The following is a 26,838-nucleotide window of genomic DNA, read 5'->3' on the forward strand; positions in this document are numbered from 1 at the left end:
TCCCATACCTTCCTACTTTGTGGGAATCTGTATCAGCCCATTGCAGACTCCAGACAAAATGGGGCACAGGACCCATTGACAGAGACAGGATGCCAGTATTAATGAATAATTTAAATAATTTTTCTACACCTTACAGTTCTAAGATTCTCTTTTACTCAGAGTTACTTATTTTCAAGATGATAAATTAGGACAGTTAAAACAAAGGCCTGCTCTTAAAACAAGGGATAGTTCTGACAAAACTAGGACCTGGTTTTGTGTGATTATGGAGTTGAGCTGAATTAGAGTTCAAAACACCAGTTACGTCCTCGTGGAAGCCTCAAATTCTCGTCCCAGCAATGTAGTGTTAAAATGTACAGAAAAGTAATTGGTTATTCAATTGGCAAGCAATAGTGACAAAGGCCATAAGATATCAGGGCGAAACAACTGCACCCACCACAAACCCTACCCAATAGTCACTGTATAAAATCCCAGAGAACTGTCCTTGTATACTATAACCAAGAATCCACTGGGAGAGCAGCTCTTAAAGAGGTATGTCATGCAGCGTAGAGAAACAGGTAATTATATGCAACATCCAGATGTTGGGCCACGTTTTAACCGCTTGCGCGCTAGCGGGTTTTCCCGCTGTGCGCTGCGATATGTAAAAACCCTCGTTACATGACAAGGTCAGCTCGTCATGCGCGCAGCGCAGCGCAGGTAACGCCCATGGCGAGCTGACCTTGTCATTAGCGTCGAAGGGGTTAAATGATTGTTTTTCTGTAATCTTTCTAAAGGTACAAGCTGTTGGGGGTTGATGAAAAAGCACACAACCCTGCAAGACTACGAACTGCTTGAGAGGAGACGTTAAAGGAAATTTGACCTACTCTCAGGCCATCCTGACCGTTTCCTGCCTTTAATCCATTTAGTAAGGGTTGTTGAAGGCGATACTAAGTATTAAGACATGTGATGCCAGCAGCAGCCAGCAAAAACAAAAAGCAAATATCGGTCAGGCATTAACAGGTTTATGGCAGTCCAGATGGAGCATATCAGCCTGTCCTCAAACAATTTTCATAACAGCCAAATAGAAGTCCATTCACCTCAGCTCTCTGATATCACAGTACACCTCACATGCACTCTGTACCATTACCCTTCCGCTGTCTATTTTTGTAGACAGGCCGAGGTCACCATTCAGAAGGCATAGCTGCCTTAAGCATCTAAAAACATGCTATTACAATTAAGAGATGCCCTTTAATAGGTGAGAATTGAATAGAAAAAAACACAAGTTTCAATCTAGACCCGTTATCTTTGTGCATATACTAAAGTACTTCTACAGAAACACTGCTGCACTTTAGGACCATGCTTTTAAAAAGTGTCAAGTCTAGCTCTACTAATTACTTTAATATTCACACAACTACAACCTAACAGCTGCCCAAATCTTTCTCTGGTAGAGGTCTTTTACTTGCTATTCCCAAGCACTGTCTTTCTGAACAAATCCAGTTGCAGGGAACACTTTTCTTTTTGGCGCTTTAGTAACGTCACTGTTCTGTTTGTAACTCTTATGACTATTCAGTGAGATTTCTTCTCAGAACTTAGCCCGTTCAGCAGATCACAGGTTCCAATACCCACAGGGTTGACTCAGTCTCAGCATTCTTATGTCAAAACAAGGGATAACATCAAGTTAGGTAAAGCAACGACAGAAGCAAAAATGGTTAGTTACAGCTTTCCCAAGAAGCAGTCCTGTAGTAGCATGTGGTATACGAAAACAAAAGTTACATTTTACATAACAGAAGGCATATTTGGGGTACCTTTGTCCAGAGGGCCTTGTTTTGACAGACTACTTCTGCATCACAGAGTGCTTGCTCGTAGTTTTTTAACACGGAGTACACCTCTCCTCGTTGCAACAGCAAATGGTAATCCGAAGGGTCTAGAGGTGGAATAAAAATAAAGAGGTTTACCAGCAAATTCAAACCAAGACCAGGCATATTCATCTGCAGAATACTTAGACTATCAATTATCTTACATTAATCAAGCATAAACTGGAAGCATGATTTTTATTTAGTGGTAGACTTCAATTCTCATGAACACCTGGAGGAAGTCTAATCTCCAACCCACCTGACTTCAACAATGGACAAACTAGATTATTAATTACTGCCCTTTCCAGTTCCTTTTCTTTTCTGATATGCAAACAAATTGAGTGACTTCTTACAGATACAGGGATTTGGAAAACGTATATGTTTTTCCACTGCCTTTTGCATGTTGAAGGAATATGTTGTCCAAATGTGTTAGCATGTTATTGTATTGCTATCTAGGAGAGAGGGGAAAGCCTTAATTGCAAATTAAATGTTCCTTTGGGGTTGATAGTAACTATAAAGTGGTACAATACACGCAACCAGCATCTCCAGTCTGAGAGCCCACTCCAGACTCCCAGGTCTAAAACACCAGAGTCTCTTGAACCCCGCAGCGAGCTCTGCATGAGTTTGTTAGCGCTGGGCCACCAGACGTGAGGCGAAAAGCATGGAGGTGTTTAAGAGGAAGAGAGAAGGCATGAGAAAGCAAGGAGCTGGGGAAGGCTCACTGGCACTCTTTGCTCATATTTCCATTAGGGCTTATGTTGCCTCTATGTTCTACACCTGACTCTGAACGGTTTGCAGGGCTAATTTAAAAGAGGAATCACACTCCAATGCCATGCCCCTTAATTTAAAGTGAGGTTTAGTTTTTTTCAAAATCAACCACCAAACCAGGCTCACAGAGGCCCAGCACAAGAGAAAAGCAAAGGACTTCTCAGATGTCCAAGAGGGAGTCCGAGTAAACGAGCTTCAGAATTTCCCACCATTAGTGAGCATCTCCTGAAAAAATACAATCATGAAATGTAGTCACCTAGATAGCACCACCTTGACCTTAATTCTTGGGAAGGGGACAACTCTCATATTGAGAGCGAAGAATGAATCCTATTTGGCAGTATCTCCTTCCTTTCTGACGAAACAAATTGTGCATTGCTCATTACCTCAAATGTTACAATGGAAAAAACATGAGCAGCTTAGATGTCAACACACAAATAACCCAAACAATCTTGGTGAAGACATTAAGAATGACAAAACCTATACTGTTTATAAAAAAGGAAATCAACTTCAAATATCTCAATTAGCAACTGAATAATGCTGCATTATTTTATTTTGACGTATATTAAAAACGCCTTTCGTTAGGTCCAGGAACATTTCGTGATTTGTCCAGAATCATTGGATGTTGAGCGACCCTGCCGAGACTCCAACCCGGTTACCCGGCTTTGAAGTTGGCTGATGTTATTGGAAAGCCTCTAACATTTGTAAATTGCTTGCAGTTTTGTTGGATCCAGATGCAATAATGGTACTGTCACCAGACAGTGACAAATAATACCATAGTAGCCAAGTTTTAGATGACAGTAACAATAGGTTAACAGCAAAGAATAAGAACAAGGTCGTGGACTGTGTATTGGTTGATGAGATCCAGTACTTTGGGGCTCTGAGACTTTCTCTTCAATTGCTTGAAGTTGTAGTCTCTCATGACTTAAAAGGTGGGTTTACAATCTGTACTTAAGGCAATGAAAGCTCTGCGACTGATGTACTCTTGGAGCATTCAATGAAAAATGTGCACAAGTTTGAATCCCTACCGGATCAATAGCTACAGTAATTTATACATGGAGAGCAAATTTAGAAACTGCCTGCTTATCTGAGCATCACTAAGAAATCGCTATCTTGTTTCCTTCACCTACTATTCACTTAAGGTGCCGTACAAGAACAACCACAAGGGTACAATAGTTGTTGCAGTGGTCACAGATGTATCCACTGAGGTGGGTAAGCCAGGTAGCAGTTCCCATTATATAATCTCAAGAATAATTACAACAGTTGACACCGGTAACAGATCCCCTTTTAAGCACGGAGATGTTACAGAAGCATTAGAGTCACCAAACACTGCCAGGGTTTATCTCCACCAGGACCAAAGACTCTTTGCAGGGTTTCCTCTGCTGACCTGCAACGTCATTGCCCCTTCTTCTAAGCTGAGAATAAAACTTGAGCTGGCAACAAAGCGCTGTTCTTGTAGCTAGCCAGGCTATATTATTCTTGCTATATTATTCTTCCAATAATATACCAGTCACAACCCGGAAGCGTCCAGAGTTGTATACCCAAGACACCACGGCATATACGGTCACCTGTCGGATTGGAAACCACTGTTCAATCCTCTCCCAAACCTGCTTTCAGCTCACCTGCACTTGTGATTCTTATGGCCACATTTTTAAGGATTAAAATAAGGTGGTTTTCGATGATATGCTATGGAATACTCTGATACAATGTAATTAACCTTAGAGAATATGACAAGGTATTCCTCTGCCCCACCCCAATTTTTGCGTGTTCTTTATATATACTTTAATAATCTGCAATTATTTAATTTTCTAAGCAGTCACAGACTCGCCTGAGTAGGCATTTGGGGTCCCGGACCACAGGTTAAGAACTGTTGGTCTAGTGCTCTCAGCCTGGCTCCAGGTAGGTGTGTAATGCCACGCCCCCTACATCACACCATATTCAGAAAACTAGCGACCAGTTCATAGCAAGAAGGATTTAATTTGGATGTGCATTGATGGTTGGACCAGGGAATACTGAGAATGCTTGAGCATTATAAATAAATGGTTCTTCTCTCTTGTCAGCGAGTTCAGCACTTTCATAATCTCTAAAGTAGAGACGGGGGGGCAAAGAAGTGTGGAGCAAGCGACTGGGCGACTTGCTACTGCCCCCGAAGTGTGCAAAAACAACAGTACTGGAATTCAGAAAGTTGTTATAGCTAGCAGCCTACATTAAAAATTATCTAATTCCTAATAGCAAAATCTATCATTTTAATGTCAAGTACAAACATTTTCTACTGGTCTACCGATTGATAAACATCTACTAGAACGACATACATCAGGAGACAAGCTATTTTAGCTCTGGCAAAGCGAACCTCGAGTGTGGGCTGTGGGTCGGCTCCCTCAAAACAATTGGTCGGTTTTGTTGAGTCTCCTTCAGCTACTGGTTGGAGACATGAAATCCAATCTTGTAAGAGCCAAGGAGTAGTTCTATTTCGCTGTGATGCCACTGGCCGAGTCCTTGCACCTCTTACGAAGTGTTTCTATCACTATGCATTTTGGATTATTTTGTATCTGAAAAGCATACTCAATCTTCACACATCCATCGCATTTTCTCAATCATCACACTTCCTACCATAATCAATTCTTTATTTCCCACATGCACTGCATACAAACTAAACCGATATAGGTTGGAACTGTGCACTGAAAAGCAGAAGATGATGAAAACTCCTTTTATTTGCATATCACATCCTAAGATTGGCATGAAGTGGAAGCAACCCTTTGGGATGTCATCTTAATGTGACTTTCAGCAGATCCAACCGTGAGAATTTAACTTCACTGTTTGAGGACAAACCCTATCTTAAAGTTTACACAGGCTATAATGTACAAAAGGCTATGTTATTTTACCTTTTGATGGCATGGTTAAAGCAGTAGAAGAGTGCTTGGGGTTCTCAGAGTGTTTTCAGAAAATCCTCGGGGCCTGCAACTGGCAATGGGATGGAGGTAGGAACATACTCCAGACAATCAGAGGGTACAGGAATCTCATAGGATCCCAGAAAGGGATCTTTTCTAGAATAAGAAATCAGCAAGAAAATCAGGTATGGAATCAAAAGTCCAGCCTTTAAAGGAAATGGCCACAGGTTCCCAGAGGGGTTCTCTTTTTAGGGCTTCTCATTTAGTGGTCAAAAGGTAATTGGGCAGCACGCAGAAAGAGCGAGTCGACATTTCACTTGTGTATTTTGGCACTGTTTGCGTTGTGAGCAGACAAAGACTAGGGCAGACACTGGGTTGTGAGATACCCATTTTAAAGTGGAACTTTCTTCGGCTTCACTCACTGAAGATATTAACTAAAATGAGATGTTTAACTGTGGGAACTGTGTAGTATACCCAGCAATGCAGACAACATTATATAGTGGTGCAATATTCAGCTCCTAAAAATGGTTCTTGCTTCTCCTACAACACTATGTCTCAAAGTATCTACAGAGCTCGGTTTGTTCGGGTAGTATGCCAGAAGTAAGCCAACAGTCTACATCACTGATACAAATGGCCAAACATGGACTCTGTTCCAATCTTTAATCACCTCCATTGGGGGAAAAGCCTCCCATAGAACTTCCTACATCTCTTAGGTCAGCCAAAGGAACTACAGGAACGAGACAACAAAAAACAGGGTTTTCTCCACACAATGTCAATTACATGTGTAAGTGACTCAAGTGAAGACTGGATTTGTTTCAGACAAATAATATATAAGTGCCCAATTTGTTGTTCCCACTGTAACATTTTTAACTCTCTATATTAAGGGTTTGGTAACTTGTTCCAGGGGTAGTTGTGTAAGCAAAGGTTTAAACACAATTCTACATAATACAGTTCATTGGGGACATGGTGCAGGTCAAGAAAAGTCAGCTAAGTGGTCATGTACCCCAAAACACAGTAATCTTTCTTTAAAAGACATCAACGCCTTAACCGCGGCGGTTTTTCCGCCGCGGTGCGGGCGTTCTGAAGGGTGGGCGGGGCTGCGTCGGCCGTTGGCGGACAGCAGCACTAGGGAGGTAGTGCTCCCGTCGGCCAATGGCTGACGGCAACACGGAACGGGTTAAAGAGATGTATTAAGAATTCACTGATGTTGAATGAACCACTTATAAGTCATTTCCGCTGTTGATTTCAACAAACATTAGCAAATCCAATAGTTGTACAGAAACGTGGCTGCGACTCAGCATGGCTAAACATTAGTGTCATGGAGTGGGGTAGAATGGAGTGGGTTAGAGTTCAGCGATATGGCATATAGTAGCATACAGTGGCGTGGCGTGGCATGGCTTAGAGAGGAGTAGAGAACCACAGATTTGTGGAGAGTGGAGGGGCATAAAGTGGAATGACAGATTGGAATAGAGTGGTGCAGAGTGGACTGGAGTGGTGCAGAGGGGAATGGCGTAGAGTGGTGTAGAGTAAAGTGATGTGGAGTGGGTTAAGTAGAGTGGAATGGCAGAGTGGATTGGAGTGAAGTAGTGCGGAGTATTGTGGAGTGGTGTAGACTGGTCTAGCTGGTATTTAGTGGACTCGTAGAGAATGGGATGGAGCAGAGTGAAGTGGTGTAAAGTAGAGTGGAGTGGCATTGTGTGGCATGGAGTGCCATTGTTTCTCATTGTGTGGTATGGAAAGTTGTCTGAGTTGCCGCTTTATTGTCCTACAGCACTTCAAAGACTCATCAGGGTAAGGGCTTACTATATACATTAAATTCTAATCCAGTAGCTTACCAATTATTTCGACTATGATCTCTGTAAGCATCTGATGCATTTGACCCAATTGAGGCACTTATTAGTCTGTAAAATGCTTCTGCGAGGTCGGCTTTACAAATAAAGGCGTTTTAGAAATGGAGAGGCGAGAAGTATAACAAATTGCAGGGTTGAGGATAAAGGAGATAGAGCACGCTGGCGGCTATGAATGAAATAGTACCTCAACCACAACACTAGCAAGGATGCACACTAACAAATCCATATGTGCTTGATCCTTGCGCCACAGAATGAAATGGAAGTAACATCCAGCATATGCTGGCCAATTGGGAGGCTGCAGACAAGAGTGACAATGAGGTCGACAAATGGTAAGCAATGGACAGGATCAAAGTCCTTCACTGTAAACAACACCCTGGCAAGCACAGAGCATGCACTGTTTAGCCGAGACCTAACAAATAAGGGTCTACAATCAGAGGCACCCTCTGGGACTGCCTGGTCCAGCCTAGGTGGGCCCAGGTCACAAGGGCCCTGCCACAGTACATACTGTGTCTCAAGCAGAGGCTGAGCACTTGCACTGACAATCTGCACAAAATATACAGGCATGTGTATGGTTATGTCACTCTAATCTTTGCATAACTGTACTAATCGGATAACTCTCTCAAACACCACTCGATAAGAGTTTGCTTTTTCTGTTTTTATTTTAACATTTTTTTTGCAATTATAACTGTACAAGTAAACTATTTAACAAATACCTGTTCAGAAAGGTATTTGCCATGTATGTATTCTGTTGCAATGAAAGGTTGGTTAGCTATACCAGACAACTCGACTTGGATGAATGAGGGGGGCTACGATGACAGTGGAAGGAAGCAGTAAGGTGCTAGTATATGCTTCTGCAGTTCATTTCAATTTGAGGTGTTCCTCGTTATAAACAAGAAAGTGATTAATCATGCCATTAAAAAAATGAACGTTTACATTTCATATTTTCAAAAGTACTGTTTTGCTCTAAATCTCCAAAGACTGTCACGTTTACTGTAGTCTTTCCTGGCCCCGACTCCAGCAGAACCGCGCAGTTTTCTCATTTGATAATATTGCATTACGCTAATTGCAATCAATGGCTGGGATTTGTTTTTAGTATTAATGTTATTGCTGATTAATTGATTCATGAAAATCGGATTTAGGTTGCATTTGGCACTGTAAAAGTGCGACAGCACTGCGGTGGCCAGTCCCAGGCATCCCCGGACCTTCATGAAGCATTACCTCCGGCACGCGCATTTAAAGGAAGTGGCCAGTGGTCCACGGCAGAGCTAACCAGGGAACCCTTAATGCCCAACGATGGCTGAATAAACTGGGCTTTAAGGTCAGATTTGCACACAAGCATTTTTAGAGTTTACATTGCAATGAAGGGATGTTTTCTATACAGTTCTAAAGGGCCAACATCACAAATTAGATTGTATGTATCTCTACAAATACATCTGTGCATGAACAGCTGACCAACAAGGTGATACAGACTGTGGTTGAGAATATTTTGAACCTGATTTTTCCAATAGACCTCCTCGAACAGATCGAGGGCTACTCCCTTCTTCGGTGGCACCAAACCCTCAGCGGTGAAATGCATGCCCTACAAGTCTGTACAACACTATAGTCTCAATGTGTAATGCTTGGCATAACTCCCTTACGCGCTGTGATATTGCGCCTATCACTTGTGTCTATGGTTAAGTTGCCGTACTGACCTGCACATTTGTGTTTGTGGCCAAAGAGCCCGTGGACACGTCTGAGTTAAGGGGGTAGCATGCATTCGTACCAGAGATGGTGGGTAGGTATGCTTTGGGCTCGTGTTTTTTGTCCAGTGTCGTCCTACAAGTAAATGTGTTCTTATCTAATGTTCTGTATTACTTGTGTCACGATATTCGAGGTATATAACATATGTATTTCCACTGGAGAGGGGGAAAGGCAAGTTTTAGCCTTGCAGGGAGCGTACATTGTAAATAAGTCAGTCAGTCTAAATCATAGACCTGGCCTACCCTGACGTTGAATAATGTTTTTTGAGTGTCTGAATTACTGAGGCAAGGAAAAATCCTTCCTCTTCAGTTACTATGAGTTGTCTAACTGTGTTGATCCAGCTTATAAAGCAGAGACATTACATTTTCTCTAGGTTCTAAATAGACATTAACTTCTCAACGCAACGTTAGGCACTTTATCAAACACAGAAAGATAAAAAGCGAAGTCGCCCCAGGTAGACTTCCAAGCAAAGGTCTGCATGTTCCACTCAGTTCTTTTGCAGTGGGTGATACACACACACACCACATTATCTTGGCCTATGTTGTGGCTCTGTTTTGGCTGAGAACTGTTTTACACAAACATGTTTTAGATAGGGAGGGGCTAGCAGGCAAGGAATCAACATATACCATATGATTAGGGATAAAGGAGATGAAGCAAGGTGGTGGCGGTGAAAGAAATATACCTCAGTCACATCACCAGCAGCGGACGCACACTAATTAAATCGAATCAATCTGTGCTAGATCCATGTGCCACAGAATTAAACGAAAGTGACATCGAGCAAATTAGGATGTGGCATAGAAGAGTGGCAATAATGTCAAGGAATGGTAAGCAATGGGTGGACTACAAGCCCTTTACTGTAAACAACACCCTCGCAAGCGCACAGCATGCGTTGTGCAGGTGAGACCTAAAAAAACAAGCAATGGCATAGCCAATAGGTCTCGCTTTTGGGACCTTATAAGTATTTAGTTATGCAGCACAATATCCTTGGTGCAACAACCAACTGTTGCATGGCTAAACACTTATAAGGTCCCAAAGGCGAGACCTAATGGCTATGCCAGTGCTTGTTTTGTAAAGCCGTTATTGCTTATTGCGCACTTTAAGTAACATTACACGCTTTTTAGCTGTCATGTTCTTGAGCTCGTATGCATAGAATACGTTTTTTAAATACTTAGCGCAATTCTATAAATAACTAAAAATAAAACTGAATAATTATCCTGCACTTTGCCTAATTCTGTAATGAAATTAATTTATAAACTTTACAGCCGTATTGAACCAGTGAGATTTCTTTTTTATCTGCCTGGTACTTGAAGCGTTACCACCCAGCTGCCGCTCACTTGCTGTCCCATGTAGAGAAAAGAGGATCATTAATGTCAGGTTGGCCATGATACAGGACTTCATAGGTGCTGAATGTAGGAGAGTAGGGTCTGCTTCTTATGGTTAACCCCACTTTTTGCTGTGATTCTCTGGTTTTTCGACTTTAGTAGGCCACAGCCTGGCTGTTCTCTCTCTACATTGTTACCATGTACTTTAGGTACATACCAGATTGGTTACTGGGTCACCCTTGTGAGCCCCTGTATAGTGTTTCCTAGGTACCCAGGGCATAGGTGCATCCTAGGCCTACAAGGGGCTGCAGCATGTATTGTGCCACCCCTGGTTAGCCTTCCAAAATGACACCACAGGTCTGCACTTGCAGCCTGGGTAAGGTGGTATAAGCACCCCTTACTTAGATATAGGATATCTATATCTACTCTTACATATAGACACATATTAACCACTTGGATGCTAAGGTGTTTTATGGCTTTGAATGTAATTTCCATTGAAGTCAATGGAAACTCCATGACGAGCTGGGCTCGTCATGAGCGTCGAAGGGGTTAACCTAGAAGTCACTCCTATGGCAGGCCTTGACAATCCTGAAGGCAGAGTGCTTGGTTTTGTGTGAGAGGGTGCCCTAGCATGAGCTGAGCTCCTCTGCAGCTTTCGGAACCATCACCTTATAGTTGTTCTATGATATAGACATACCATATACTCTTAAGTACATTATAATCCTCACGGTTAATGCTAACTTTGGTTTGGCATTATCAGAACATGACGTGTAAGGTGTCAAATACTTTGGAATACTACCCCCCCCCCCCGCCAGTCCTAGCCGCGGGGTAGCATTCCACCCTTCTAGAGGGAGAAGACATGTAGTTACTGGTTTACCCGGTTAAAGTTAAACAGAGCCCCAGCATCACAAAATGGATGCTACTGCCACAGACAAAAGTCTTCCCTCCTGCTGCTAGACAAAACTCCAGCAGGGGAGGCTTGGACAATAGGTTTCCTGTCCAGGGAGGTGCTAGCACCTCCCCAGACAGGCTTTAGTGTGTTGGGGCAGGGAGGGCTGCATTCAGTGAATGCTTTCCAGACACTGCCTGGGGCACACAAGGTGCTCCATGCATTTCCCAGTTCAAACCGGTTGCTGGGGCACTCAGCCCCAGCTCTGGCACAAAACTGGAGAAAGGGAAAGGGGTGTAACCACCCCCTCCCCAGGTCCACCCATAGGAGGGACCTTAGAGTTAGTCCAACCCCTAAACTTACTATAAGTATAGAACCCCAGGCCCTAGGACCTTAGATTACCCTGGACGAAACTCTGCAACATATATCCTGGACCTTCAACATTCCATTTCGACTGGAAGACGGAAGAAATCTCCCTTGTGGTCAAGGAGTGACCACCCTGTTTAAACAGGCACCAACAGCATCTTTGCCGGTCTGCATTTTCGAGGCTCCCGCCTGACCCTTTAAGAATCTGCGACACAGGACACGGACTTCCAGACATCTCCGACCCCGACCTTCGCTCCCAGCGAAGCTGAGACCCGCGGCGGACACGAGAGACGTGGGACCGGAACTCCTGGACATCCTGCATTTTGCTGGACTTCCCGAGGTATCCCGAAGTTGTGCATTGGGGTGTTTGAAGCCCTAGCCCCGAGCACCTTTTGCACCGAAGCTCATAGGCCCACACTCCACGAGTGTCCCGTGGGCCCGCTTTGTGCATTTCAGCTCGTCACGTCTTTGCGGTTCCTAGTCCGTTGGCTAGTGAGCCCCCATGAAGACCAATCATTGAAATACTTTGCTTTCCTGGTTGCTCCAGGCTTGCTCCAACTTCCCTGCAAAGGAGAAGTTCCTCAGACCTTGCTGGTCTGCACCGAAGCCAATCTCGACATCTTGCGTGGATTGCATTTGCCAAGGCTTGTTGGGCCCAATCCGGATACCGAGACCGCAGTCAACTAGATCCTTCGTGGGACAGCTCGAATCCAGCTCCTGGTCATCGTCGACGCCTCCTGGTCCTCGTGGCTGAAGAGACTAGCTTCACCTTTTCACCTGAAATCACCCAACATCTGGTGGCATCTTCATATCGCCGCCCTGGTCACTGTCTAGTGGCCCAGACTCTGTCTCCTCTGCTTTCAGGTTCTTCACATCTCAGATCCACCCTTGGATCCACCCGGACACTTTTCCTCTGGTCGCCTGCAGCACTTCTTCGCAGCTCTCCATTGGAATTGACGACGAAACCCGACACGAAAAGACACCTATGCACCCGGCTTCCCTGGGTGAGATAAAATGAGTACTCCGGTGCTCTCATGGGTAATGACTCTCCAAGTGTCCTAGTCTAAGAGGATTCCATCGCAGTTCACCTCCTTGTACCCTTAATCTTTAAAATTGTAACTTGTTCGTTCTCCATAGAAAGTCAATGGTAACCCGCGGCTGTGTTTAGACACTGCACGCATCTCCTGTGGGCCTCCTGCATCCCAACCCTTGGTTGTTCCTAGAAGCCCCAGCGGTTCCCCAGGCCCTAGGCCTGCTTTCTATTCCTCACGTGGGTCTTATACCACTATTTTAGTAGGCCCCTAGGGCAAAACGTATACTGTGCAACTTATCGTATGCTAATTAAGTTCCTTGTATTGTACTTTTACCTCTGACCTCATAAAGAGTGCAGAGGGGTTGTGTTTAGAATAAAATACATATATATTTGATATATACCTTGTGTGGTGTGCTTTCATTTGGTACTCAAGAGATTATAAATGGTAAAACAACTTGCTTAACTTGCCTCCAAGTCTTAGCCTGAAGGCTGCTCTGCACAGCTACCACTAGGATAGCTTTCTTTAAGGTTGACTTTATAACCTCCCATCAATAAGGGTCGATTGGACTGGTGCAAGGTGTCCACTAGAATAGTGGACATCATATACCAGGCCAACTTCTCACACTGAACTCATTATGTTAGTGCTGCTACCAAATGTGTACAATATTGAGAGAGACCTAGTACAGTATTCCCAATCTAGCAGCTAAATAAAATGTGGGCTGCACTGCACAGTTTGGTCCTCTGGGATGGCAAGCATTAGAAAAAGGCCCTGGTTCTACCTACACAGTGAGAGTGGGAAGAGAAATTCATTGGTCAGAGGAGGGGGAGGGTGAGCCGCAGAGACACGAGTGGGTCATCGGGGTAGTAATATAATGTATTTCCTGGCTATCACCCACAGTCCAGGGGGTACCATTTCCTGAAATCCTACCCTGTGCAGTATTTCCACCGGTGAGTGACAGGAGCAGGATGACAGGACGTTTCCCTGCATAAGCACCTGACGTACAAGAAAAAACAAAAGCAAATAAGCAGAGACGTTACGGGACAGCACACGCATGCAGTGCAAACACTTGCTTCATGCACCTTGTCAGTGACAGGCCCAGCACCCTTAAGGGAAGAACGTGTGCACCCACACTCGCATCAGGTACCCGGCAGTAACTGCACTCTGTGTCCCAACACAGATGCTTCAGCCGTTTGATCACATTTCGGAACAAAAGAGCGGGAACTGCAGAAGGTGCCGCCTGTGCCCAGAGGAGACATCCCAGGGCCGGTACACTCACCAATTATTCACACCTTTGATATCAGCGTCTACCGTGGTATTACCTAGATGATTTTGTTTGCGTGTGCTTTGTGCCAGTCTTTACAGTTACACTTGAAAACAATTAAAACTAAATACAAATCAATAAATAACGCATCCTGGATCGGCCATAATTTGAAGACCGCCCCACAAACGCTTGGATCGCTTCGTCTAAACATGTTCTTGCCTGCAACTGTGCTCAGACTCACAGTGGAAAGGGCCAATTGCTGGTTTTCGCTGTTTTTAAAATCAGCGACATTGGGGGGTACGTGACAAGGTCAAAAGAAACTGGCATTTACAAAGCAGTATCTGCGAAGCTCTCAAAAGAGAGGCTTTTTCAGTTATGCTGACTGGAATATTTGTTTGAAATGACACGTCGTAGCCAGCGTACCCCGGTCACACCACCCATACCCAGACAGGTACACACTTTTCTGTCACCTTATGGCACCTCTCCAACTCATGCCCAGGCGTGTGCACACCATAGACCCACTCATGTCCAGTGAAAACGTGCACCCCACCAGAAGCAGGTCGGATATGTACGGGAGCCTTACCTTCTGCGCGGCGCAAGCGCGATCTGCACAAGAAAGAAAGACTGTGCAGCTGCCCCACAAAAGCGTTGACCTTTTGGAGAAAGCCTGCTAAAGTAATTTACCCCAAAAGCGGCTCAGTTTCCGTCCCAGACCAAGAGCTTCCTCATTTTTCGTAAAGCACGACTTTTCATTACTAAACAAGTGGGCCAATCAGACGCAGCTCCCTGCAGATAAATAAATACACTTTCTTGTAATGCCGTCTGCCGTGAAAGTGAAAGCGATCGCACTAAAGCCATGCTAATTAAAAACATATTGCGCTTGCTCCTGTAGACGCTGAGGTGATGTCTGGCGTTCACCTTGGGGGAGCGAACAGCAGAAGGCGCGATAATTGCTAACAGATGGCGCCGCTTCTCACTCCCGCAAGGTAAACGCCAGACATGCACGAGGACTAATAGGAAACAGTGCAAAACATGCACAAGTTTCAAAAAAAGCCTGGAGCGATTCCAAAAGGTCTCCAAAGAAGCGCTTGCGCGCTGCGTAGGCGGGACCTAAAAAGAGAGCAACTAGTTTTATAATGGAGATCTTTTGTCCTTGAGGGAGAGTGTTCTCATAAAACACTGCATGAATCGGCTGTAATGTAAGTATATCATGGAACCGAGATGTTGAGAGTGAAACAAGTGTCCATCTCATCCAATTGGTCCACAGTTGTAAATTATTATTAGCTAGTTTGCTACAGTTTTTCTAAATGTTGGTTTAATGGCCTGCTTTTGAGTTCATCTTTTGCATCTTACTGTTCAAAGGGAATAATTTACTCTTTTTTTGGTTATCATATAGAAAGTAATTCAAATGAAATTTTAAACGATAAATTCAGAACCACAGCTTCACCATTAACGAATCAAGACTTTAAACTGGGACTGCCTAAATGCCTAATGTTTTGGTACTCTGCAATACAAATGATACACGTTAAAATGGTGTAATTGCATTAGAAAGGCAATCATCATTTAAACAAGGCTTTAGCAGACTTCACAAGCAAGGACATCTGTGAATAGGCTGTTAGATTGTCAACCTGTTAATGTTAAATGATTTACCAATAGAATTTCAACAGCTGAAACTGGCAATAGCGTAAACTGTATGCACATCGCTGATGTTTCTTAAGTAGTCCTTAGTGCCGTGCCATTAGTATTGCAGTCTAGGTAGAATACATTTTACTCAATGTCAACTTTTCGAAGGAGGATTTGGTTTTCACATGTTAATCCAATTAGCATGCCAAAGGAGTCAATGAATGGAATAATCGGCGATTAGTGGGCACGTGCCGCAGTAGCTCAGCGTCTGGTGGACTGCCTTACACAATGTTTACATGGAATGACAAGCATTTGTAATGCAATCGGTCTTGCATTTGTCGAATATTGAGCTATTGGCATTGTAAATTATGTTTTTACTTATGTTTTTTGGTTTGCAGTGGAGTAACGTAACAGGTAAAACAGCTCACTTTGGAATTGGTGAACTAAGTTAAAGTTTTAAGATTGATTAACCGTACTGTATGCGCGGCAGGTGAAGCAGCTCCGTCCTGGTCTGTTGAGCTTTATGTCTCCTTAGATAAACAGTTTAACTAACTAATTTCCCGGAACATACAGCAGGTACTCCTTTCTCATTAATCTAAAGTGTTTTTACACAATGTGAATAGAAATAGACGGTTTATGTCTGAAACAGATTAATTTGTTTTTTGTTGTGACTTACCTGTTGTCATTCCTTTTCCTTAGCTACATCTTCTAGACTGCTCAGCCAGGATGGGTGCTGGAGTGCTTGGTGATGAATGGAATGCTGAATCCTCAGTGATGTCATAAAATGCATGGGTGCCTGGTGATGTGCTGAGTGTCAGTTGGAGTGTGCAGGTTGAGCAGCAGGGAGGCTACACCTGGTGTGGCTGTTCTCTACCTACTTACCTGGAATTTACCTTGTAACTAAGCTTAAATAAACCATCTATAGAATATACATCTCGGCTAATGGACTTTGTATTACAACAGTTTTTTTGCAGTTGCTACAGCAGCACCCGTTCCTAGATTACATGCTAGTAGTATGCAGAAATGCATTCACCCACATCAACAAACTTGAAGTTGAAATAGGCCATTTCAGGTAAAAATTTACTTTTTTCTTTTGTTAGCAACATTTATAATTAAGCTAACTAGAGGATCATCAAGCTAATCTTATACGTGCGTGTGCATAGAGCGAATAAACTTGGCAAGGCACGATTAAGAGACTATTTAATGCAGAGAAGTGCGTGACAAAACCAGGATAAATGGAGTCCCATTTTCTGCTAGTAAAACGGAAGTAGGTGGTCATTGTAAATTGCCCACAATGCTAGGAATTGAAAAAATACATAGTGGGCATGCTTACAAGCAGTTATTTTCTTCACCAGAACATTTCAACACTTTCAGAAATGAACTGACATTCATTTATAGAAATGTATTTAGCAGCCTTTCATTGTGGTGGTGATCAATGCAAAAAAACAATACTTTCCCCAGTCATTCCCCCTCAAATCAGGATGGGTTTAAATGAAAATGTGGCAGAAGTGAATGCCTGAAATGTTAATGGCGTGCCTGCCAATATCTGGCATTTTTTAAAGAGAGGTTAATATGGGGGCTCTGCCTTTTATTCGAGGAACAGATTTCACACGAGTGGCAGCAATAAGTGTATATTTAATAATGACAAAGGTGTTAATAGGTGAGCCACAGGATTGATGGCAAATAGGGCCAACACTCACTGAGTTATAACTTTCTAGCTATTTACAAATGCTTGCAGTACCCTGTACGACTCCTCTCCTCTCCATTTCTAAGTAATAAGCGTAGAAAGTGAATAAAAGTGCTTCGACCACCAACCACTATTTTTTACCTGGTGGATGTTTTAAAAAAAATAAAAAGTTGGTGAACTATACAGTAGCCAATTATAAAGGAAAGGACACAGTCACAGACGAGAGGAGAGGATTTCAAATACTCAAGTAAAGGCGGGATAATGTCAAACAAGCACAGTAAATATGGTGTAGGGGGAGCAGTCTACAGTAACCTAACAAGACACTGCTTCTGCGGAACGAAGCAAGTGCAACAATATCCTTCCCTTCCTGGGGCATGCGTGGAATCAGCCATCACTGTCCACCACACATATGATGCCCTGCATAGACGCTGCGGAAACCGTGCCCTAGAAGACGGCGCCGACAGTGGCACTGAAGGGGTTAGCAACTCTACTGATCTGACCGCGACCATGTCCAAACTGGAGGGGATGAAGAAATTAAGTGTTCCCTGGGTTTGAATCAAAATTGGGGAACTGGGTCATTCATTCATTTCAAACACTATACACTCAACCATGTGCTTTTAGTAGAACCACAAAAACAGTGAAAAATGTGTACAAATTACAAAATTTATTTTTTGATTAAAAAATATTCAATACATAAAAAACAATGAATTCATTCATATGTGGTTAAAAACAATATTCACCTAATCTGTATTGACATAGATTTCAACGTTTATGGTGAAATAATCGGATGCACAGATAAGTATACTTTCCATACACACTAGTTGCAAAATGCCAAAAGTTTTTAAAAAATTTTTTTTTACACAATTAATACATCCCCTACGGGGTAGTCGACGCGTTTCGGTGGTTACGGCGATATGCCCCACCTTCCTCAGGACAATTTTGACGTACACATAAACCTTAACTATCACATAATCAATCGGGCGGTGTACCTTATAACAACATCCATCTATGGTAAGGACATCTATACGGAGTACACACTTCTTTGGCGGCTTATTAAAGTCACGCACTTTTATTTTTTGTGGATTAAGCACTTAAATTCGCTTGCATTAAAATTCTTTCTTGGCAGTTCAATTCAATCGTGCCCTATGTTGGAGTCATCAGGTATTTACACGGGTGTAATCTTCTGTCGTTTTCTATATAGTTTGGAGTTTTTGTTTATTCTCCTGTCCTTATGTTCTTACTGGACCTGGTATTTTCAATTCACCATTGATTATTCTGGATTACTTTTCCCTGAGTTCCAACTCGTGTGTCTTTTCAATTCAAGCCTCCACCGGTGTCCGTCCGTCAAAACTCTGGACGGACACCGGTGGAGGCTTGAATTGAAAAGACACACGAGTTGGAACTCAGGGAAAAGTAATCCAGAATAATCAATGGTGAATTGAAAATACCAGGTCCAGTAAGAACATAAGGACAGGAGAATAAACAAAAACTCCAAACTATATAGAAAACGACAGAAGATTACACCGGTGTAAATACCTGATGACTCCAACATAGGGCACGATTGAATTGAACTGCCAAGAAAGAATTTTAATGCAAGCGAATTTATGTGCTTAATCCACAAAAAATAAAAGTGCGTGACTTTAATAAGCCGCCAAAGAAGTGTGTACTCCGTATAGATGTCCTTACCATAGATGGATGTTGTTATAAGGTACACCGCCCGATTGATTATGTGATAGTTAAGGTTTATGTGTACGTCAAAATTGTCCTGAGGAAGGTGGGGCATATCGCCGTAACCACCGAAACGCGTCGACTACCCCGTAGGGGATGTATTAATTGTGTAAAAAAAATTTTTAAAAAACTTTTGGCATTTTGCAACTAGTGTGTATGGAAAGTATACTTATCTGTGCATCCGATTATTTCACCATAAACGTTGAAATCTATGTCAATACAGATTAGGTGAATATTGTTTTTAACCACATATGAATGAATTCATTGTTTTTTATGTATTGAATATTTTTTAATCAAAAAATAAATTTTGTAATTTGTACACATTTTTCACTGTTTTTGTGGTTCTACTAAAAGCACATGGTTGAGTGTATAGTGTTTGAAATGAATGAATGACCCAGTTCCCCAATTTTGATTCAAACCCAGGGAACACTTAATTTCTTCTTTCTATATTACCCTGTTCCTGTGGGTGTTACTAAAAGGGTACTCTCTTTCTTTTTTAACCAAACTGGAGGGGATATCACTGCCTGAAAATGTGGGATAGGGATAGGAGCACCAGACACAAGGGGGAGGGGCTGGAATGTACACTTTACGTTCCAGAACTTTTTTTTTTTTTTTTAATAATATGTGCGAAGCATTGCACAGAAACAAGCTGGAATGTATGTTTTACGTTCACACCATTTTAATGTTTTTATATTTTGCACAATGGCAGAACAGCATTGCAAAGAAACAAACGTTATGAACATGGCTCGGCCAGAAAGCAGCCATTGCACATAATATAAAAACAGCCAGAAATACTCGACGGGCAAGAGGTTGTGGTGGGGGGACAGATGGGAGCCGAAGGTGAACAGCACCAAAGAACGGGCAGGAAAGAAATAATAAACAAACAGAAGGGAGGATGAGGAGGAAGCTGCAGCCTGAGGAGAGGGACTCTGGGAGTGACTTCCAGAGTCAAAACAAGCAACAATAAAAAAAAAAAGAGCACTCACAAAAGTAATAAATAACATGAAGAGTAAGAGCACGTGTAACAGGGGCAGTCCCCATCGGAGGTAACAAAAGTAGAAAAGGAGGGACTACTGAGCATATTACCCAAGGAAAAGCTGCTATTTATGAAAAATAGTAAAATGAGTCAATTAGCAGCGGTGTGGAATTTATTAAAATATCTACTTGTCCATGGGGCACGTTGCTTCATAAATCTACTTGTCCTGTAACAAAATCCACTTGTCCCTTTGGTGCCATGTAGTGCGGCGACAAATTATGGCAGCAATCTCATTATATAGGAGCTCTTATATAGCCTCTCTGATTATGCCAGGGCTCATACCATAGTAGTGTTTTAATACTAGCAATCCCTTTATGTTGCTACGTTTCGGCAGATCTACATACTGGGACTGAAGGTAGTGGTAAGCAATAGTTCCAGGGTTGGAATGCCCTTTTGAGTCTGTGAAAACCTACTAAATTGCATGTTTTAAGGGTTTTCAACAACTCTTCTATAATCTTTTCCCATACTGAGAAATGTTGGAAATGTACTCCTGATAATGGCAGACGTAAACCTTCTTCCAGAGTTGGGAAAAAAGTGGTTAGAGGGAAAATTAACTTGCAAATACTCAGGTTTCCGCATGAGCAAATCTACACATGCATATTTGCTCATGCTAAAATGCAGTTCACAAATATTTTCTAGGAGTACAATTTCTTGCCCTACTTCTGTAAATTCTTTTGAATTCACAAAAGCCATATAGCTGCACTTAATGCAAGGAAATATACTAAGGGTGCACTTTTAATTGGGCCCCTAATTTGGTCTGGCGTTAACCATGACCTTTTGGGTTTATTAAAATTCTCTCTCTCTCTGTATCTGCTGGCTTCACTATGAGTGACAGCATTCTGCTCTTTCACAAGGAGCATATCGGCACACAAAGTAGATTTGTTCAGTGCCACTAACTAATGTGGCAGTGTTTTTGAGACCAAAAACAATTTTTGCTTTTGCCAATAATGGTGAGGGCCAGGCTGCTTTACCATCAATAAGGTTTTTCAAAAACCATGGCAAAACAAGTCACGCATTGCCAAAACTAAAAAGCTGGCCACCAATTTCAGGCCTACTGGCTTTACCAATGCTTGTTTATTTTTATATTTCCCATAATCTTATGGAAACTGGTTACACTGATTTTGCAATATGAATATTTTTGGGAAATGCTAGCATGCATAAACACATTTTACTAAATGATGCTGCAAAGAAATGGTACCTGAAATTTTACAGTAGTTTGACAATATGTTTTTTTCCCTTCTTTCATTTTCTGAGGAACATTTTATATTGAAAGCTAGAATCATTAATCTTGCTTTCAAGCTTCTCCAAATATTGGCATTTAATCAGAGAGCATTCTGGGAGCATTATACATATCCTCATATTGCCAAACTTTGAAACCGTGTGTACATATTTGTATACTGGAACCACTGTCAGTAGTGCAGTCAGAATTTACATTTACTTAGAGAGCTCACCCTAATAATAAAGGTTTTATATTAATGAACCATGAATGCAAATTCGAACAGCATTAACATATGCACACAAATATTAACTCAACTGCAGGCAGTGCCCTTCCCAGACCCTTAATGGGTCAATGTACAGCATAAGCGTTGTGATTGGTCGGAGCGCTGTGACACGGCACTCAGACAGGGGCTGGAGGTGTGGGCATGTTCTCCATGTAGGTTGTAATGCAGCCTGCATGGAGAACAGGTAAGTGAGCATAACTGGTTTGGGAGGCCCGAGAGGGCTGACCAAATGGTCACTGCGCACTTAGGAGTGGGCAAACCACTCCTCCACTGCCCTCCCCATAAACTGACAATAACTCTAAGTTATTATCATATTATGTTTCTCACTGCTTGAAAGCAGTGGTGCAACGCTCCTCCGCCATAGCGTTGGAGCCACCCCAGGGAAGGGGCAAACAAAAAAAGACCTGCTACTCATTTTTGCTCCATAAGTCAAACCCCTTAAGGTTTGGCCTCAATTATCTGGGACAGAGCGTCAATCTCAGTGCCAAAGGCAACTGTACAGTGACACCAACATTATCGAAGTTTTGCCTTCAGTTCCTCTTTGCAGCCTTATCCTCATTGGATAGTGTATCTGCAGTATATAAACTGTTTATTTTTGGAGAATGTTTCCATTTTGGAGCTGCTCAAGAAAGTTCCTTTGTCCTCTAGTAATTCTCAGGATGAGAAATACCAAAATTTCTCTCCTAATCTGACAATTCAAGCTTGTGTGGTGAGTGTGTGAATGGTGTGCTTGTGTGTGAATGGTGTGCTTGTGTGTGAATGGTGTGCTTGTGTATGAATGGTGTGCTTGTGTGTGTGTGTGTGAATGGTGTGTGTGTGTGTGTGTGTGAATGGTGTGTGTGTGTGTGAATGGTGTGTGTGTGTGTGTGTGTGAATGGTGTGTGTGTGTGTGTGTGTGAGAATGGTGTGTGTGTGAATGGTGTCTGTGTGAATGGTGTGTGTGTGAATGGTGTGCGAGTGCGTGAATGGTGTGCGAGTGCGTGAATGGTGTGCGAGTGTGTGAATGGTGTGTGTGTGTGTGAATGGTGTGCATGTGTGTGTGAATGGTGCGAGTGTGTGTATGGTGCGAGTGTGTGAATTGTGCGAGTGTGGTGTGTGTGTGTGTGCTCGCGCATGTCGAACAAGGGAAAATAACTTCAGTGTCACAGATGAAGAACTATGTGAGTATCATGGGATAAAGAAAATGGAGCAAGGATTCGCATGAAAGTGACTTGCTTGGACTCAACCCTCTCGAAATAACTATTAATGTGATAATAAATATGTTTTGTGTACAAATAATTGCACCACACAACGTTATTAGCATCTAGGGGAAGCTTGTCTATGTGCTTTTACTAACTATAATCCGCTTGCATTAAAATGGCTGCTGCTATGTGGGATTTCCTACTGCGCATGAGTCTGTCATACTCACGTGACATGACGTACTACCTTGCTTGGAGGGAAACTTTTGCTTCTGCGCACTAGAACTAAGATGGCTGCTTTGGGTTACAGCATGCATGAAGCTTGCACCGCTGCTTTTGCTAAGCGGTTTGTTTTGCCTAAACACCAAACGCAATAGTTAAAATAAAATAATGTGAATAGAGTAGAGATAAGTGGTATACAGAGCATTCATTTATTCTTTGTTCTAAAACTATTTCATTTCTACTTTGCTACTAGCTCATGTTTGGGCTTGAGATGTATCTGTAACTCCATTTTGAAACTCACATCCGCACATGCGCACCAGAATCCAGAAACACTCAAGTCATGGCATTGAATGAATGCCAAGGACAGTCTTGTCTGAGATGCGCCTGGGAATCTCACCTTCTGACCTCTCGGAGAGGAAGACAAACTGTTAACATTGTATTTCTATAAGAACATTCAATTGTTGGGTGGAATAAAAACGCATGGGAAAAAATAAATTGATGGGCGGGAACGCTAATTTAAGTATTCAGAAGAAAAGTTTCATTTTGGTATGGTGTGATGACCTCCCCTCATCCTTCTGTCCAATCAAAATTAGGGATCCTTACACTTGCAACATTGGGGGGTGGTACACTGCCCTGGAAAATAGTATAACTAGAGTAGGCTTAGCTAGTTAATTTGTCCGACTTGTCCGAATAGCTGACCTATCACTGACCCAACGCACTCAATAGGCGATCGAGAGCAGAGGTGTAGACGGAGCACTCTGTCAGAAGAATCGATAACCCAATCGGGGTTACTGGGAAGGGAGATTCGAAGACCCAATCGGGGTTTGGCTGTTGGCTGCAGAGAAGGTGCAACGCAGGCGTAGCACGTTAGCTGTGGGTGCCAGTATTAGCCTGAGGTGGTCCTGTCCTGATCCAATTTGGTCCGTACCTGTCCTGATTCTGGTTTGCACCTATTCTTTCCTGCAGGCACCTGCACTTTGAGTTTCTGTCCTTTGATCAAGCCCGTGGCCAGGGTTGGTCATCACACCATTCTAGGTAAATATAATTAATGTGGGTTTGTCATTGTACTGTTTTCCTTTTTCTACCCTCCCTATGTTTCAATGCTTAATGAAAGTTTCTCATTTCATTTTACCTTAATCATATTCTTGTTGATTGATCAAGTTTCAATTAATGTAGTATGGACACTGGCATTTAATAATTTACATTATATAAAGAATGTAAACCTTTCCAGAGTCTGTGGTTCTTATATGAGTGCAAATGTTATTTTACTACCTATTTTCTTGCTTACTCCCTTGTTCCCTTAGGACTCTAGGTAGCAGTGACTAGGATTGGTAAGTCAAAAGGTATAGGTCCTGAATGGTAAAACAAACATTTTGATATGAGTGTAGGTTTACCTGTTCAATTGCGTATATAGTTTTTTTTAATGGGCCCAGGTGAGTATGGTAAGACGGGCAGGTGAACCTGCGCTCTATCATAGATACAAGCTCTAACAAACCGGAGGATACCAAAACATTCAGAAACTATTGGTGTCATTGTAATGTAAATAGAAAATGTTTAATAAAAAAAAACTTTCACCACGGAAAAAATGTAAAAAGAAATTAATTTGAGTTACAATCAGTTAAAGGGGGAAACAACAGGATATTTTTGTTCAAGGTGACTGAACTACCTTTACTGAGAGTATTCAAGTGAAAATAGTTACCATTCTTGCTTAAGTAACATACATTTTTTTCTTATCTTGCACTATTTTGGGCAAATAATCCCAGCATAACAATTACAAAACACCAAACCTAAACATAACTTCAACACAAGCATTTTTACTTTTGTGACAATTAAGGACTGACTTTATTAACACAAATAACAAACAGAAGTCGGTCCAGTTTCCACTGGGGATGTTAAGAGTAGAGACAAATCACAAAAGAAATTTACAGATTTAATCCGAGAGCAAATGTGCCAACAATGCTACCATAATCAGTTAGCAGTCCAGTGGGAAAGAATTTGAGAATGTTGGTTGTGATAAGGTAGTATTTAAAGACAGAGACAGATCCTTTTCACCCAGAATATGATTTCTAATTTTCATCTGGAAAAGATCTTCATTCCGCCTTAGTTAATTGATTTGCATCCATTGTAGAAGTTTAGCTTATTTGAAAGAAAATGTAATCTCAATTGTTCACGTACACAGGATCTACTTGGTGCTCGGTTTTTACAGCTTCCTTAACTTTTTTGCATGCTAGTACTGCAACAGCACGTGGATAGCCTTAGAAGACAACATTTGTCAAACTTGATTGACTCATACCCAGTATAATGATTTTTCAAGCTCCTTCCCATGCAAAGGAGCTTCACCTTCCATTATGGGATGACCAATGTATAGCACTTGAAATACATTATTCAAGAGTTTTTAGTTGTGTGTCTCACTATTTGTTAGATGAATAACAGAATATTTTACTTTTGCATTGTTGCAAATCCTTTTTGTCAGTTTCCTTAATGGCAAATCAAAATATTTGATTTGCTTGTGTCCCATATTACTGATTTACGGAGCAAGTGGACAAGTGGATTTCTTTACAGGACATGTAGATTTCTGTAGCATTTTGTCCGTTGGACAAGTGGATTACTTAAACAATTCCACATCCCAGCAATTTTTCTTGCACTTTTTGCAATAAAACTTCACATCATCGGTCCCCTTTAACACATTTTAACCATTTTTGTCTTATTATTCTCTTTAAATTGTTCTATTTTTGGATTCTGGTTGAGGGATTTTAATTATGTTATGTATTGATTTTGTAATTGTTTTAATACTGCTAAATACTTTGCCCACTTTTCCTTAAGTCAAGCCTGTCTGCTCTGTGTCATAGCTACCAGGGGTTGGGCTCAGATTAATTTATTGAACTTGTATGTTGGACTTGACAAGACTTTCGACTTATTACTTGGGAAGGACTCACATCCTCCTCAACTAATAACCCAATTTCTTACTGTCCCCCTTCTGAATAATTCATGTCTAGGCTTGTAATGGCTGCATTAGTGCAAGGATGATGAATGACCAAACTCCGCGATGCCTGGATGAGTGTGTGACTCCATTTAAGAAGTAACCACAGACTAATTTGTGTATTCACCCACCCAACTGGGGGTGTGTGTATATATATATATATATATATATATATATATATATATATATATATATATATATATATATATATATATATATATATATATATATATATATATATATATATATATATATATATATATATATATATATATATATATATACATATACATATACATATACATATATATATATATCTCTCATTACACTTTTCCTTCGATTAGAAAGGATAAATGGGCGCACTCCCTTTGAATTTCCACAATTTCATTTATTTTAAATCATCAAAGGCAAAAAGAAAGCATTTGATCAACGCGTTTCGATGCTGCAAGCATCTTGGTCACGATGTTGAGATTATTTTTAGCTTTCTAGCTGATTTTCAGCCTTTTATTCCATGATTTTAATGAACTTTGTTAACCAAATAAAATGTGTAATAAGTAAAGTTATTGGTCTCTGTTAAATACTGTATAAATTGTTGTAGTACATCTTTGCGTAGCGAATGGAATGAACGAATTTCTAAAATTTATGAGATATAAATGATGAATGAGTGATATACCCATTGAGATTTTTTCTACTTTTCACTGTGATAGTGCCCCAGTCCCACTGGGTGTTTGAAGGGGCCCCTCTCTTTTTATATACTAACATACTTAATGCAGAAGAAGTCCCGGGACTAACGGCACTGATGACAATGGGCACAACATCGCTAACACAGGAAAGACAAGCTCTTATGGAGATTAAGGAAACACTGGCAATGGCAGGAGAAGGAGAAAGTGGCTTGAAGCCAAAATCTAAATTCAATCCAATCCTACCATCAGCGAACA

General features: G+C 41.7%; 1 protein-coding gene across 2 annotated transcripts in view; it reads right to left on the reverse strand.

The window, feature by feature from the left end:
• The window catches only part of LONRF2 (LON peptidase N-terminal domain and ring finger 2), a 203,813-nt gene that overhangs the window by 160,537 nt on the left and 16,438 nt on the right, over window positions 1–26,838 (reverse strand). For both annotated transcript variants that reach the window (XM_078658018.1, XM_078658017.1), the window contains exon 2: window positions 1,782–1,900. In XM_078658018.1, the coding sequence (XP_078514144.1) occupies window positions 1,782–1,900 (119 nt within the window). The remainder of the gene's footprint in view (window positions 1–1,781; window positions 1,901–26,838) is intronic.

This window comes from Lissotriton helveticus, chromosome 8 (genome assembly GCF_964261635.1).
Source record: "Lissotriton helveticus chromosome 8, aLisHel1.1, whole genome shotgun sequence".
In the NCBI taxonomy this organism is placed as follows: Eukaryota; Metazoa; Chordata; class Amphibia; order Caudata; family Salamandridae; genus Lissotriton; species Lissotriton helveticus.